Here is a 15832-nt window from a genome sequence, read left to right as displayed (position 1 = left end):
TCTTTGAACAATGAGAGTGTGAGGGGTTTGGGTAGCACCACCAGCCTGAAGAAAACAGAATCCCTGATGTCAGGGTTTACCACACGGGTATGAAACAGTATCTCAAATCTCAAAATACCCACGATATTGCAGGACCATGAGCAGGAGAAGGAAGGTTAAGACCCAAAGGAGCAAAGGAAGCTTTCCGCATGCGGGAGGAACTGGCGGTGCCTGGGTGGGTGAGGTTTGTGCAATGCGGCGGAGAGGGGTGCATAAGCTTTCCCCTTCCAGAGACCCAGTTCTGCATCTCCCTCCCAAGTTCGGATGCTTCCAACTATCGGGGAGCAGGGACAGTGCGTCGATACTTCAGCCCTCGTCGCTTAGTAACACAAAGGGAACAGTAAACTCCATATTTACCTAACTCTTGGGGTTTCAGGAGCGGCGGGTTCGGCGCGGTAGTGCTCCGACGCGCTCCGCGGAAGGCGGCGCAGAACTGCAATCCCCAGGCTGCCCTGCGCGGCGGGCTGGTTCTCCCGGCCCCGCGGCGGAGATACAGAGCGCGCCTGCGGCAGCGCGGAGCTGGCGGCCGGGGTTGTGCGGGGCGGCCGTCGTGGCTATCACGGCAACATAGGCGTCCGGATCCGCGTCGTCTCGGGTGAGCGCGGATGGGCTGACGAAAACAGACGGACAAGTGGGGGGATTCGGTAGATTGACGTGAGGGACGTGAACCTGGTGTGGGTGACAGTGACAGACCCGGAGGAGAAAGGAAAGACCTATGCTTGGGAAGTGGAGCGTGTGGATGCGACAGCCTCCAGGAGTGGAGCAAGCGTCGGGACAGACGGAGTTGGAGGGACCGGATACTTTCCAAGAGCACGTAGCTGTAGGGTCTTTTTCTCAAACTCATCAGAGTTAGCGATTAAATCTGATCCAAACTCCGTTTTGTGGGAAATGAGTTGTATTTCTGCTTTCCTTTTTTTTTTTTTTTTTTTTTCCTTCACTTTATCTCATTTCTTCCCCTAGTATTTCTCAAGTCATTCCCCTTGCCCGGAGCTGCATCCTCCCCCTTCCCCAGAGATTCATTATTTTTCTTCAAACTGTCCGTTTAAACAAAATTTGACTTGGGCAACTTGAATTCTTTGCTCTGAATGTTCTGGCCTGTGATAAAGGTATTAGATTTTAAGAGTTAGGATATTTCCTCCCCAGTGTTTCAATAATTAACGTTCTAAATTCACATTGACCTTAGGTTGGAGAACATTTTAACCATTTGCTTTTGATACCAGTTACGAAGAATTCCAAAGCATGATATTCCCAAGCTTCTTTAAAAGTCGAATTTACAAAATATCTGTCATTCTCTGTTAAAGTAGTTGTGAATTTTTATCAATCGGCAAAGTTTATTTAGTGTATTGCTCTGTGCAAAGATAAATTTGAAACTGTCTCTTCCCCCACATGGCTTACAGTCTAGAGGTGGAGCCCAAACTACCATGCTAATAACTCAGATGTAAGGTTTTTAAAAAAAACGAAAGTGTTTGGGGAATTCTGAGGGTTAAGAAGTTATTTTCAGAGAGGATCAGGGAATGCTCTCTGGCTTTTAAAGTGACTTAAAAAAGTTGGCTGGACTGAAGAGGCTGAAGTGGGAGATAATGGCATTCAGGTGGGAGAGGCATGGGAGCAGAGGCAAAGGGGCCAGGCAATTTGGTGCAAACAGTTGATTTAGCTGGTGTGCTGAAGACGTTTGTACAGAGACCCAGCCAGACCGGGGAGTTTAGTACTTATGCTGTAAGCCAGAGGAAGTTAGTATTTTCTGAGCAGCGCAAAAACAAGATAAGAAATGTCTGTGTTACTGGAAGATTCATCTGGCAACCCTTGTGGGATAAAGGAGAAGAGTGGGAGAGTGACTCCCAACTCCTATCCCCCACCCACAAGGGCCCCATGTTTTGACTTTTTTTTTTTAAACCAAACAAGCTGCACTTAAGCAGCAATTGATGTTTTTCAATCAAAGACATTGAAAAAAAGAGGCCAGTTAGAGCTTCTGACCATCCTACGGGTATCAGTGTTACTGCCCTAAGGTGTTGTAAGTGCAGCCACAAATATAAGAATTTGCAAGTCCATTTACTGTGAACAACCTGGTAGTGTTTGATTTGGGAGACTTTTAAATGTTGAATATAGTTCTTGGGACTCTTACCTTCTTGGGCCTCTCTGGGCCCCTTGGACCTGGGATTGTTCCATTGGACTAGATAAGGGATGACAAAAGGATAAGTTATGAGAGAGGCAATGGGTTGGGCAAGGAAGGATTGCAGGGGAGATAACAGAGAATTGAGACAACAGTCTGTGAATAGACAAGGGTAGCAAGGGTTGGGAAGGAGGCACTAGCATAAGCAGGATGACAGGGAACATGGTGCTGGTAAAGGAATAATAATAGTAGTTAAATAATGGCTAACATCCTGTAGCCATCAGACAAAAGTTCATGGGGGAGGCTGAATTTGTACTTACTATGTGCCTGGCACTGTTGTTAATCACTGTATATGAATTCATTTAACTCTCTCGAAAACCCTATGAAATGTTACCATTTAGAGATGGGGAAACTGAAACACAGAGAAGTTAAGTAACAGGCCCAGGGTCACCCAGCTGGTAAATCACGGAACCAGATGTAGACCTGTGAAGTCTGACACCAGAGCTGGCCCTCTTCAGTCACTCTATTGTAAGGAAGAGAGAAAGAAATTGTTTAAAGGGCAAGGTGGCAGGTTCGCTCTGGGCATGTTGAGTTGAGGTGCTTGCAGGAGTGCCTGGTGAAGACACACAGCAGGCATAGCATCCTTCTCAGCTGATACTCATGACATTCCTCTGGGGTAGACAGGGCCTGTGTTTTTGGCTTCTGAGCCTCAGAGGCTGTGACCTGCCTGTTGTAACAAAGGTGGTCACATGGAGCCCAAAGATTAGGGCCATGTCTTATGACTTCTCACCTTGTGTTTTCCCCATGGGCCAGGTGATTACATTTATCTTTTAGAGCCTCCAACATATTAGTCACATATTCAAGCCAGGAAAACCCAGAGAAATTCCTAATATCCTGTATATCTGGAAAGGTTCTCCTTTATTGCCCCACAATATGGAACAAAGCCATAGGCAAGATTTGGGCTTGATTTCAAGAGTGAGTCTTGTTAGGAATATATCTGTTTGCAAGGGGTGTATCAAGTTGGCTTTCTACAAAAGCAACAAGGGCTACTGGAGCCATAACTCTTGGGAGATTGAGAGAAAGTAGAAGATAATGCAATCTGTACTCCAGAAGATTATACTCCCATTTGGGGTTAATCTGTTAATCTCATCTAGCGTAACAGTTGTGAAACAAGAGCAAACAAAACAAGACAGTTCATTATTAAGTAATAGATTATGTGGGTCAGATTGTAAGTACAGGGAGTATTGGATCTTTAAATGTGCCAGTGAATCTCATAATTTTAATACATCCCCTCTTGTTGATCACTTATAGACATTGCTGTATTTGCTATCAGCCCACTGTCTTTTGTATACTTTTCAGCAAATTTTATCTGGTTATATTTTATTTTCTTATTGAATTATTAGACTTTGCCTTTGAATTTTATGTCTTACAGCTCAAAAAATAATAATGCTTCTATAACTAAAGTGTCAGAGCTAGGAGTTGAACCAAGCAGTTTGACTGCAGAGGTTCATGCTGTTAACCACCAGGTCTGTCGCCTCTCTTGTGTATGTTTTGTGAAACTTCGTGGGTTTTGCCCACTGATTATGGACAGACACACTCTGCCAGATGGTGAGGGATCCTTTTGCCCCAAGTGAATGATGTCAGGTTGACTGAACAGCAGGCTCCATCAGTGAAAGTCTTCATCCAGCTTCCTTCTGAACACCTCTTTCAATCACCAGCATATTCATGCTTTTTAATTGAGACCATGTGTTAGGCAGAGCATTCCTGTGCAGGGAAAGCAAAGACAAAGAAAACACATTTCCTGTCTGCCCAGAGCCTGGCCTAAAGGGGAAGAGAGGTGAATAAAGAATTGTGATGCAGTTTACTTTGTATACTACAGCTAGGAAAACAAAACAAAACTGGTCAGAATTAGAATATGAAAGGATAGTTAGGGAAAGCTGCAATAGTTATAGAAATGACGAAGCCCTTGGCTGTTACGTACTAATTTTAGGTGAGATTCTAGCTTCAAGGAATGAAAATATGGAAAGAGAAAGGAATGTCCCTATTTTTCTGATCATATTTCAATTTAAGTAGTAGTAATTTTGTGTGTATTTAGCCTCCTGTGTTATGTTCAGTTTCTTTCTGGGGTCTACTGTTATTTACCTTACTCTAAATTTCAGACTGCTTCACATTCATCTGTATAGATAAAATGGGAGGCCCTTCTGACAGTATTTCCCGGGACATTGCTCTCTTCTTGTCTCCACTCTCTCTTATCTTAAAAAAATAGAATAAAATTTTTCTCCCCAATAGAATTAGGCTCTAAAGTTTTACATTCTTTTCACTCACTCTGTGTGTTTGTGTACTTGTAAGCATATTTTACAGTTCTTAACTGGGAGTGGACTTTGCCCAGGAGTTTTATCATTAATTGGCATTCCTCGAAGAAGGAGAATTACATTTTATGTTTTCCAGACTTTTTCCCAGCAGCACAATGGCCTCCCCAAAGAAGAAACTTCAAGGTCTTGTTGCTGCAACCATCACACCAATGACTGAGAATGGGTAACTATCATTTGGGCCATAAAGGGATCTGTTCTCATCTGACCGAAATGGACTGAAGTTCTGTATAGAAGCCATCACATAGACCGTGTCCCTCTCTGTGATACTGTTGCCAAATGGCAGCTTTTGTTGGTGGTTCTCCTGTGTTGTCTCTGATCCCCAAGACAGAGAAGAGTTCCCTGTATCACAATCAGTGCAGGGAGGGAGAAGGTAGGATATGGCAGCTTGTCTTTCTCCCAGTGTCTATAGCTCCACAAAGCATTTTCTCCTTGGATTTCACCACAGCCCTGGCTTTCCCAAATATAGTAGTGGAGATGGATGAGGAAAATCCTGTTTAGGCATGCATTGATATCAAACACTGACCTGGCCCCTCTCGAGATCCTGTCTCGAGGTATGTGTGATTCTACTCCAGGCTGTTCATAGACTTGATGGAAAAAGTCCCTACCCTGAGGAAAGGGGTGGGGGTGGGGGGTGTAGCTAAATGTTTACAGGCTCATTTCATTATTGATTTAAATGTTGAGTTGGGGTCAGGGGTGGGGGAGGTAACAACAGATGATTGCTGAGAGATCATTGCCCAAGCAAGTCTTTTGACTTCCAGTTGAAGACTATCATAGCCCCTTTGCTTGCACAATCAGATGATGGTTGTGTGCCATGGGTGTCCATGCACAATATGTAACTCCTTCCTAAGCATTGCCTCTAACCAAAAGGGCAGCAAGTTTAGATCCACTTCCTGGATCTAAAGTTTTTTTTTACCTGTCAGAGGAGTCAGACTGCCAAAGCAGTTGGAATTCTGGTTTTTTTTTTAAGCTTCTCCTTCCTTTATAAAATGTAATAGACTCATACCTACATCCTGGAATTATGAGCATTAAATGAGATAATCTATTCAACAGTGCTTAGCATAGGGTCATTGTTCACATTGGTGAATAAGTTTGAAATGTTAACATGGCATAAGGCAGGAATAAAAGGAAGATGAGGTATTTGATACTTTTTAATAAGGCCTTTCTTTTCTTATGTTGCTAAATTTGTAAACCTTAATATTACCCTTTTAAAGTAGATGAAACTTCTTATCACTCTTTAAGTATTCTCATTCAGAGTTGGCCACATCACAGTCTTCCCTTGGATCATGGAACTCAAAATTTCTAGCTTTTGAGACTCATGAAAAATCACATCCTTAACCAGATCTAAGTAAAATTCTCACTGAGATGGCTTTTTAAATTACCCAGCCGGTTAATAAGCAATTTTTTTTTTCTGTTGCTTCTCCCTTTCTGCAAGTTCTGAGAAAGACTGAAGTCAGCTGTTTCCAGTGTGTCAGGCACTTGTTGGGCAGATGAAAAGGAAGGCATGTGATTGCATGAGCAGGCAGATTTTAGTTCCTGTTACAGAGTGGAGATCCCTTTTGTAAGCTCAGAGCACCACATCTGGTGGATACTACTTTAACCTTTGTCATCAGAACCCTCTTAGCCTGGAAGTGGCCTCTCAAAACAGTCTTGTTCATTATTCTGGGACCCATTGGGAATGTCAGCGTGTTCTTCCTCCCTATTCTGCTGTTTTCCTGGAAAGCCAGGCCCTATGTATAAGAGATAACTAAAATGACTCTGCTTTTTAAAAACCTTCTCCATTTCCCTGCTGCCTCCATCTTACTATTTCCCCCCCTTTTTTTTTTAATTCTCCTTTTCTCTTCTCTGAATTTCACTTCCATGGGGTATGAAATCGAAATAAGAATGTATTCTTTATAGGAGGCTTTTAAGGATTAAATTAAATGAGGTATGCCAGTATTTAGCATGTAGTAGGCATGTGAGTTACATTAGTTCCCTTCTTCCCCCACCATGTAGGCATTTGTATAGGTAGAAAGCAGGTTTGGAGTACCCACCAAGAACAAGCAGGCATTAATCTGTTTGCCCGCAAGGGAATCTGCACTTCTTACATGTTTCAGAGAGACAGGGTGGAAAGAAGGGACACGTGGAATCTGCAAGCTGGAAATTCTGCCAGGTGACCTGCCATCATGAGAGTTTGCCTAACCAGGCATGTACAATGTAACACAGCTCCATCATTCACAAAGACTGGACAAGGACTATTCCCCTGCATCCTTTTTCTTCTTAATTCCAATGAAAACTCACTAACTATTCAACTCTCTGAGTGTAAGCTGATGTCCTAGAGTGGGGAAGTTGGCAGAAAGAACACAGTATCTCTTAAATAGATTTTAGCATATCTGGGTATTTGACCCCAACTTTGCCACCAACTAGCTGTCTGACCCTGGGGATGTCATGTCACCTTTTAAGAGTTCTCTTTTATTTTCTATGTAGAGAGATTGTTCAACGACATAATTTCTGAGGCCCATTCCAGTTCTAGAAGTTTACCATCCTCTGGTATTCAGTCATTAGGGTTATTGTGGTGACCACCGTTAAGTAAGAATGTATAAGATACCTGCACCTTCAGTCCATCCTCCACACTGTAGCCCAGTCAGCTTCCCAGTAAATAAATCTGATCATGTCACTTTGAAGTCTCTGTTGACTTCCCTTTTGTTTAAGCCTTGCTTGTCATTATATGCTCCATATAATGACCAGTTGCTCCAGCATCTCATGGAAACTAGCTAGAAATGCAGAATCTCTGGCCCTGCCACATACCACTGAATCAGAATCTGTGTTTTAATAAAACCTCAAGGTGACTGTTAAACACATTAAAGTCTGGGATGAACTGGTCCAAAGATTAAAGCCCAAATTCCCTGGAATGGCATAGGAAGTCCTTCCCAATCTTCTTTTCCTGGTTCATTTCTATTTCCCCAAACACATCATACCCTCTATACCTTTATGCATTCTGTTTCCTGTGCCTTTTTCCACCACCACCTCTCTCCTTCCTCTACTACACCCAAATATTTCTATTCATCCTTGAAAACCTATACTCTGGTAATCCTTCCCCATTCCCCTAAACAGAGTTAGAGGGTCTGTCCCAGCCTACCTGGTTGGAATTTATCAACCCCTCTTCTGAACTCCTATACACTTTATTTTTGACTCAGTTGTCACTTTCATCATATTTTCCCTTTATATTTTAGTTATATATACTATCCCCTTTACTTGATTAATGTAATAGTGAAATTTAAAGGAATATGCAAGTGTGGGAATAAGCTGCTTTTAGAGGCAGAGATCATGGTAATTTCGTCATCATTGTAAGTTCTATCATCACTCCTTTACCTGACCTTTGTTGAGGATGTCTGTCATGCCAGGTACCATCTAGAGATTGCAAAATACAAAAAGCATAATTCTAGCCTTCAGAAAGTCCTTGCTTTCTAGCCTGGATCATGAGTATAAACAATTTAAAAGTGATGTTCGTTATAATAAAGATGTGAACTTCTTTGCTAAAGGTGTGAGGTATTTCCTATTTTAAGTCTAAGGAATCATAACAATTACTGAGTATTAACTGCGAGCCAGGTACAATACTGAACACTTGTGCTAGCATTGAGCTGGGCAGTGGTGTTCCCTGATGAATTTAGTGTCTATTTTGGGGATACACACACACCGTATCATACTGCATAACTCATTTCTTTCCTTAAGGATTTCTGAAAGTGGAAACAAGGTCTCCAGTTTCCTTTTCCAAATGAGAGTTTATTAGATTAAGTCAAAAGCATACATATCTAAGTGAGTACAGTGCATGTCAAGCCTCTGCCATCCAAAGCTCTGCAGGCTCCTTCTTTGTGAGAAAGCCAGCCCTGCTTTCCTTGTCTCCGAGTATGTGCTGGGGGACACAGGGGTGTGTGTCAAGATTTCAGTTAAAGTGAACAGTAGCCACCTCATTTGACTCTGTAACTCCAACATAGGCTACTGCCCTGTATAATTTTGTTTGCAGTTTCCAATCTGTATTTCAGAAGTCCCCTGGGTTGGCCCCAGCTGTTTTCCTGGTTGCTTGCATGAGCAACATCATTGATGAAAACCAGAGTTGCTATCATGCAGACAAAAGCCGTTGCAGACTTTTCCTGCACTTCGGCGCTTATCATAGGTGGGGATGAGGTGAGGTGATGGAAGAAGCAAGAAGCAGGTGTAGTGTAAAGGTATAGTTCTGAACAGTCGAAAACCTGAGACAAAGATTTCAAGAAGTTGAGCAGGTTAAGCTGACCTAAAAGAATGGGTCCTGAGGTGGATAGTCTAGGCAGCTGAATTCCCTGTCTTGTCTTTGGGTAAGAATGACCTGAATTCACTCCTGTCCTGCATCAGGGAGCCAGGATTTGTTATTTGAGCAAGTGGAGCAGGGAGGAAGCAAATTTATGATAATGGGATATGTGCCATTATGGAAGAAGTTTGCTCCCCTTGTAGTCCTTATAATTGCATAAAACACACTTTTTCCCAAGTGGCAGCCTCTAATCCACTAGCTTTCTTGTTTCTCTGTGTGCATGCTGTGGGCAGTGATTGCCTAGGCTTTCTTTGCTTTTAGTATCTATCCCTTTAATCTTAGCTTCAGCTGTCTTTTATTCTCTCTCTGATTGCTCCTATTCCTTTGACACATTTCCCTTGATGTGTTTGTTTCTTAGATGCGTCAGTTTTGTTTTTGTTTTTTGAGGAATACAATAAGTAAAGATGAAAAGAACGTAATAAGGCTAAAAAGTAATTAGAATTCTCTGGCACTGGACCAAAGTGCAAGTTGCAGCTAACTGGTTACTTTGTTTTCTTGGCAACATAACCATGAGTTCCTCAACTTTTTATCCAGACTCGCCACATGGTTTGTCTTTGGATTTTCAGTCTCTATCTTCCATCCTCCCTACCCACATTTTGATTCAGAACAGGACCACTTTATACTATTTTTGTGCAAGTCTGTTTCTAGATTGTAAAATCAATGTGATTTTAGGGAAAAGGATCCTTATTACCTTAAGCATCAAATCTTTATAAGGTCAGTGTGTCTCAGACTGCAGTGTGCATGCAGATCACAAGAGGATCACATTGAAATGCAGATTCTGATTGGGTAAGACCCTGTGGGGGCCTAAGATTCTGTATTTCTGACAAACTCTCAAGAAATGCTGCTAGTGCTACTCTGAATCACTCTTGGAGAGGCAAAATGAAGGCAAATTTCCTTTCCAACTGTTAATCCTCGTCAATTTAAAACTAGCAAATATAGCTGGGTTTAGCCTTCATTTTTTTGTCACAGACATTAAGTGCTAAATTTTTTAATTATTAAGATCAGATTTTCATATCTTGTAAGCCTAAGAAATGATTGCTTCTCCCCAAGGGGAAAATGTTAAGCTGTCAGTTAACGATTTCCTTCTCCCTGAAAAAGGCAAAAGATGATTAGATAACTATGTTTTAAATATTACTTGTGGTGAGGTTTAAATATAAGCCTTGTGATAACTAATTGTGTTTTTGCTCACATAAGTGGGGCACACATGGCTGAGTGGAGAAATTACCAGCCTCAGAAAATAAAACCATTATTCAGAGCACGCTAAGAATTTCACAGACTGAATAGGTGGATTTTTTTTTTAATTCAGTTTTATTGAGATATATTTATATACCATACAGTCATCCATGGTGTACAATCAACTGTTCACAGTGCCGTCTTATAGTTGTGCATTCATCACCCCAATCTATTTTTGAACATTTTCCTTATACCAGAAAGAATCAGAATAAAAAAATAAAAATAAAAAAAGGACACGCAACTCCCTCCCGTCCCCATCCCACCCTATTTTTTTCATTTAGGTTTTGTCCCCATTTTTCTCCTCATCCATCCTTATAGTGGATAAAACCACAGGGTTTTCACAATCGCACTGTCACCCCTTGTAAGCTACATTGTTATACAATCGTCTTCAAGAGTCAAGGCTACTGAGTTGGATTTTTACTTCTAGCTATTCCAATATATTAAAATCTAAAAAGTGTTAGAATAGATGGATTTTTAATTAACAAAGGAGAGCAGTATATAGACCTGGGGATTAGTTGAATGAAAATATAAGAAAGACTCTAAATATGAATTATTTTCATTTTTGCCCTTGTCTTTTAGAGAAATCAACTTTTCAGTAATTGGTCAGTATGTGGATTATCTTGTGGAAGAACAGGGAGTGAAGAGCATTTTTGGTAAGTCATCTTAGGGATCTGCCTACATATCACCAGCTCAGTCCTCAGAACGTAGCTCTCACCTGGTTCCCGGGCAGGAGGTCACAGTGTCACTGGTGGTTATGATTGAGCCTGGCCAAGCTAACTAAAATTTGTGAATTTGTAGCCTCACCAACTTTAGGCCTACAAAGCATCTCAACAGATGATGCAATTTAGTGGTATGCTTTCAAAAAAGTGAAATATTTTTATTCCCACTTAGAGATGAAAATCTATGGCTCAGATACTTTGTTTAGGTTATCAATGCTGTTCAGCCATGCAGTGGTGGAGTAACAACCACTCCCAGGCTTCCTATCCCTTTAAAATAGGCTTTATTCCATCTTCACGTGAGCTTTCAAATTATGAGTGTAAGAAGGACTAAATGCAGCCCACAAAGGAATTGCTGGTCTAGCAGTTACCCCCATTCATTTCATAGACGGTGGTAATAAAAAATCAGACCTTGGAAGTTTTAAGCCTGAGAACTATAATTATCTATGATTGAGATACCCCTTGGATTGATTGTCATTCTGAGGACTCCTTGAACCTGAGCTCTACCAAAAGGAGCCCTTCCAGAACTGAAGGCACCATAGTCATAATAAGAGCAGATAAAACTTCCCCGAAAAGATGTCCTGGGCCACATATCAAAACCGAGACCTGATTTCAGAACACTCAGTGTCCCCCCTGCAGCTCCAGGTCATAATGAGGAAGCCTGATTCTTACTCCTCAAAGAACCACAGATCTTCCCTGGGTATAAGAAGAAACAGGAACTTCCCTTCTATTAGAACATACATGAACTGTCTCAAGACCCCAGAGGAGTGAATAAAGGATACTTCCCCACTCCCCCTCATCCCTTCCACCCCTCGTCACTTACTCAGTGCTTGGAGATCCAAAGTGCCGCCAATAGTCATTTGTGAAAGGCCCCAGTAATATATCCTAGTGCCATTGGCTTTCTTTCTACAATCTGTTGAGAGATGATTGTAGGAAAGGGGGAAAGGATGGGTTTTGGAATTATACAAATCTGGATTCAAATCTAGATTATTTAGTGTTTCAGAACCTCATATTTTTATTTATAAACAAGGATAACAGTATCTACTTTGGGTTGTTGTGAGAATAAATCAGTATATAACACAGTGCTTAGCACAAGAGATTGTTCATTTCTTTTGTGATTTGTTATGAATTAATTGTAAAAAAAAAAAAAAAAATTTTTTTTTGAATTGTCCTAGATCATTACCACAGCTGACCAGGTCAATCTCTAAACAGAGGTACTTTTAGATCTATAGTATACACCAGTGTATACTAATAAGGGACTCCCACTCATGACCCCTTGACATCCTTGTAGTTCATGGTGCTGATTTTTCTGCCATTCAGACCCAAATATAGAACTGGATGGTAAGGTTTGGAGATGGTCTAAAATGTGGGCAGTTGTCTCTGTCTCCATTCAAAATACTTTTTATCTGTCATTGATAGCAAGGACAGATTTGTAGTTAGGAGTTGTAATTAACCTTCCCGCTGTTTTTAGCAAGGTGAAGGCTGAAAAAGAAAAAAAAAAAAGACTGAGTCTGAAGTGAAAATGGAAGCATGGCAGGTTCCCTTCCTACACCCTGGCCTCTGGTGTTTTCCCTGTGCCCCTTGCTTTTTAAGAAGGGATTTTTCTTTTCTTTCTTTTCCATTCTTTTCTTTTTATTCTTTTTTCCTTCCTTTTCTTCCTTCCTTCTCTCTTTCTTTATTTCTTTCTTTTTTAAATTTTTTATTGTGTTAATATATATAGAACATAACATTTCCCATTTTAACCACTTTTAAGTATACAATTCAGTGGTATTCACAATGTTGTGCTACCATCACCACTATCCATTACCAAAACTTTTTCATTACCACAAACAAACTCTGTACCCATTAAGCATTAACTCCCCATTACCCTAGCCTCACCCCTTGCCTGTACTCTATTTTCTGTCTCTATGAATTTGCATATTCTGGTTATTTCATATAAGTGAAGTCATATAACATTTGTCTTTTTGTGTCTAGCTTATTTCACTCAACATATTTTCAAGGTTCATCTGTGCTATGGCATGCCTCAGAACTTCATTACTTTTTAGGGCTGAATGCTATTTCATTGTATGTATTTACTGTGTTTTGCCTATCTGTGTATCTGTTGATGGACACTTGGGTTGTTTTTGGCTATTGTGAATAGTATTGTAATAGTATTGTAAATAGTATTGTAAATAGTCCCTTAAGCAGGAATTTCTGCCCTGCACTTCCAAGAGTTGGTGTTGGAGGAGCAAAGGTATTTGCTGGTCCCACTTACTGTCTGTTTGTTTGGAATAGTGAATGGCACAACAGGAGAATGTCTGTCCCTGAGCATCTCAGAGTGCTGCTGCGTCGCAGAGGAGTGGGTGGCAAAAGGAAGGAACAAGTGAGTAGTTTTGCCAGGATAAAAACGCCCATTGGTAAAAGCTGTATTGAGTGAGGCTCTTTCTGGGATGACACAGCCTCCCTGCCTTGTGGTCAGGGGCCAGGCTCAAGGTCAGCTTGAGGGAAGATGAGCAGGGTCCCAGGACATCCTGGTAATTCTGAAAGGAGCTGAGGCAGAGGATGAGCCCCTCCTTTCCCATATGGAAGGGCAGCCAGACTGCAGGGCACATCTCGCTCCCAGAGGTTCCAGCTGGAAAACTGTCTTTTATCCATCTACAAGGTTATTCCCCTCAGGCTGCTTATCCTTGGGCTGAAGCGATAAGAGGCTAAAGGAAAGAAAGGGAGGACTGTTTGATGCTGGTATCTGATTCTGCTGTATACATGGCTCTCCTGCTGAACAACTCACAATTCTGGAATCTCCTAAACATGAATCCCCAAAATTCCCTTCTCAGTGGGTGCTTGATGCTTATATTTGCCTATTTCTTTCCCCCTGTAGTACTGGAGGACTTTTTACATTCTGTAAACTTCAATGTAGTAATGTAGTGATATATTTTTGTTGTAACACTCAGTTCATGACATGGTAAAACAAGCAGGACAATATCAATTCAATAAGCACATTCAATTAACCAAGTTATATTCATCAACTATTATGTTGCCAAGTGCTATGCTAGGCATTGGGGATACGAAGCAGAATAAAATAGGGCCTCTGTTCTCAGGTTGCTTACAATCCGATGGGAAAGTCAGATCATGAAAACTAATACTGTGATCCCTCTGATAAATAGTAAAACCAGGGATCAGTGATTGAAGGAGAGGTTTTAAAAGACTGGAGGTACATTCAAAGTGAACCTGGAGCAGAGGTTGTCAGAGTGGAGCCCACAGACACCTCAGGAATCCTTAAATAGCTTCAGAGCACCCTTGGGTACTCTGAAATTATATGCCAATTTTGAGTGCATAACCACATAAGCATTTTCTAGTGATCTATCAGCTTTCAGTTAATTTTTAGCCAGATCCTGGTCCCATAAAGATCAAAGGCCATGGGCAGAGTGAGAAAAGAGGAAGGCTAAGGAAAATGTATCAAAAACTTGGGGCTAGGAAAGTAAGTAGAGAAAAAAAGCCCTCAGAGGGTAGGAGGAAGTTCAGGAAGAATCCTGTCACTGAAGCCAGGGAGGAGAATGGTTCCGGGAGCCTCCCTGTACATGGTAATTCAGAGCAGGACAGTGAAACCAGACTGCCTGAGTGAGTCCTGGCTCTGCCTCTTACTAGCTCCATGACCTCAGGCAAGTCACTTAATCTCTCTGTACCTCATGGGTAAAATAGGAATAATAATAGCATCTATCTTATAAGGTTGTAGTGAAGATTAAAACAGTGCTTGGCATATAGTACGAAGTACTATATAAGAATTAGTGTAATTATTTGCAATAGATGCTGTGTTCATTATAACATTTGTTATAATAATTACTAGATGCTGCAAAGATCAGTAGCTGAAGGACTAAAATGACTTCAGCTCGACACATAGGAAGTGACCACTGACCTCAGAGAGAACAGAACCACTCAGGTTATTGTAGCAGAAGCCAGGCTGCAGTGAGCTGTAGAATTAAGCAAGCATATGGGACTGGGGACAGTGAGTACAGCTGATTCTCAAAAAAGTTTTCTGATGAAGTGAAGGAGAGATAGGATGGTAGGTTAAGCAGAAGGAGTCAAGATTGAATGAAGAGTAGATCAAACTCAGGAAGGCTTGAGCACATTTCGGTGCTGAAAGGACACTGCCATGGGAGAAGAGAAGAAAGATACAGAAAGGAGAGTGGAGAACTGATGCCTTTGATGGAAGGTCTCAGATGGGGATTTGAAATAAAACCAAAAGTAGAGTAACTAGAAAACAGCTAAGACGCTGGGAGGGAAGCGTGCATAGTGTTATTGGTATGCTTAGAGGTGAAGAGGAGGAAAAGTAAGGGAGTCTGGGCCTGAAAGCTTCTTTATCTTTGGTAATGTAAAAGGAAATAAAACCAAATAGAGTTACTATGGCTAAGAGATTTTAAATGGAGTCTGGAGGTCATTCTGGAGATTACTCTTATGCAAATCTCAGCCAGATAGCACCAACTGTGAAAGTATGCAAAGCCTCAAGCAACAATATTCCTCAAAACCCTAAGGAGATGGAAACCATAAATAAACCATGAGATACCTCAGGAAACTATCTAACCCAAGGGATAGAGTACCCCAAATATCCACCAACCACAAAAAACTTATCTAATCTTCTTTTTCTTTAAAAACCCTTGCCTAGAAGTGCCAAGATACAACAATATTTGGGTTGCTACTTGAATCTGTGCTCCTTGAATTGCAATTCTAAGACCCCAAATAAATGGCTTTGTTGCCTTACCGCTCAGCTAGTTATTTCTCAGTCAGCAGTATCTAGGAAGCTAGGATGTCTACCAAGAACAAGGAGTTGTGGTGGAATTTAGAGCTTGAGGAGGATAGTCAAGATTTGCAGTAGCCATTTGGGTGAATAAGCATTGAGACATGATGGACAGAAGGCTTTTTGGAGCCTCATTCTCCTGAATTAGAAAATTACAAGTTTGTATTCAAGTTCCAAGGTGATTTTTAATAGCAGCACCTACTAGCCCAGGGGGGTTTAAAGAAGGAAACAGACGGTTTAACCTAAGTCAAGAGATTGGCTAAGAAGGAG

General features: G+C 41.3%; 1 protein-coding gene across 2 annotated transcripts in view; it reads left to right on the top strand.

The window, feature by feature from the left end:
• The first annotated feature begins 490 nt into the window (after positions 1–490).
• The window catches only part of NPL (N-acetylneuraminate pyruvate lyase), a 35357-nt gene continuing 20015 nt past the window's right edge, over positions 491–15832 (top strand). The window contains exons 1-4 of one of the 2 annotated variants that reach the window (XM_037825207.1): positions 491–634; positions 4598–4684; positions 10655–10728; positions 13066–13153. In XM_037825207.1, coding sequence (XP_037681135.1) covers positions 4617–4684; positions 10655–10728; positions 13066–13153 — 230 coding nt within the window. In that variant the 5' untranslated portion in view covers positions 491–634; positions 4598–4616. Of the gene's footprint in view, positions 635–4597; positions 4685–6612; positions 6704–10654; positions 10729–13065; positions 13154–15832 lie in introns of those variants that run through there. The other variant, XM_037825206.1, reaches the window with a different exon arrangement.

Source organism: Choloepus didactylus, chromosome 2 (assembly GCF_015220235.1).
Source record: "Choloepus didactylus isolate mChoDid1 chromosome 2, mChoDid1.pri, whole genome shotgun sequence".
NCBI lineage: Eukaryota > Metazoa > Chordata > Mammalia > Pilosa > Megalonychidae > Choloepus > Choloepus didactylus.
This window is presented reverse-complemented; position numbering and strand designations above follow the sequence as displayed.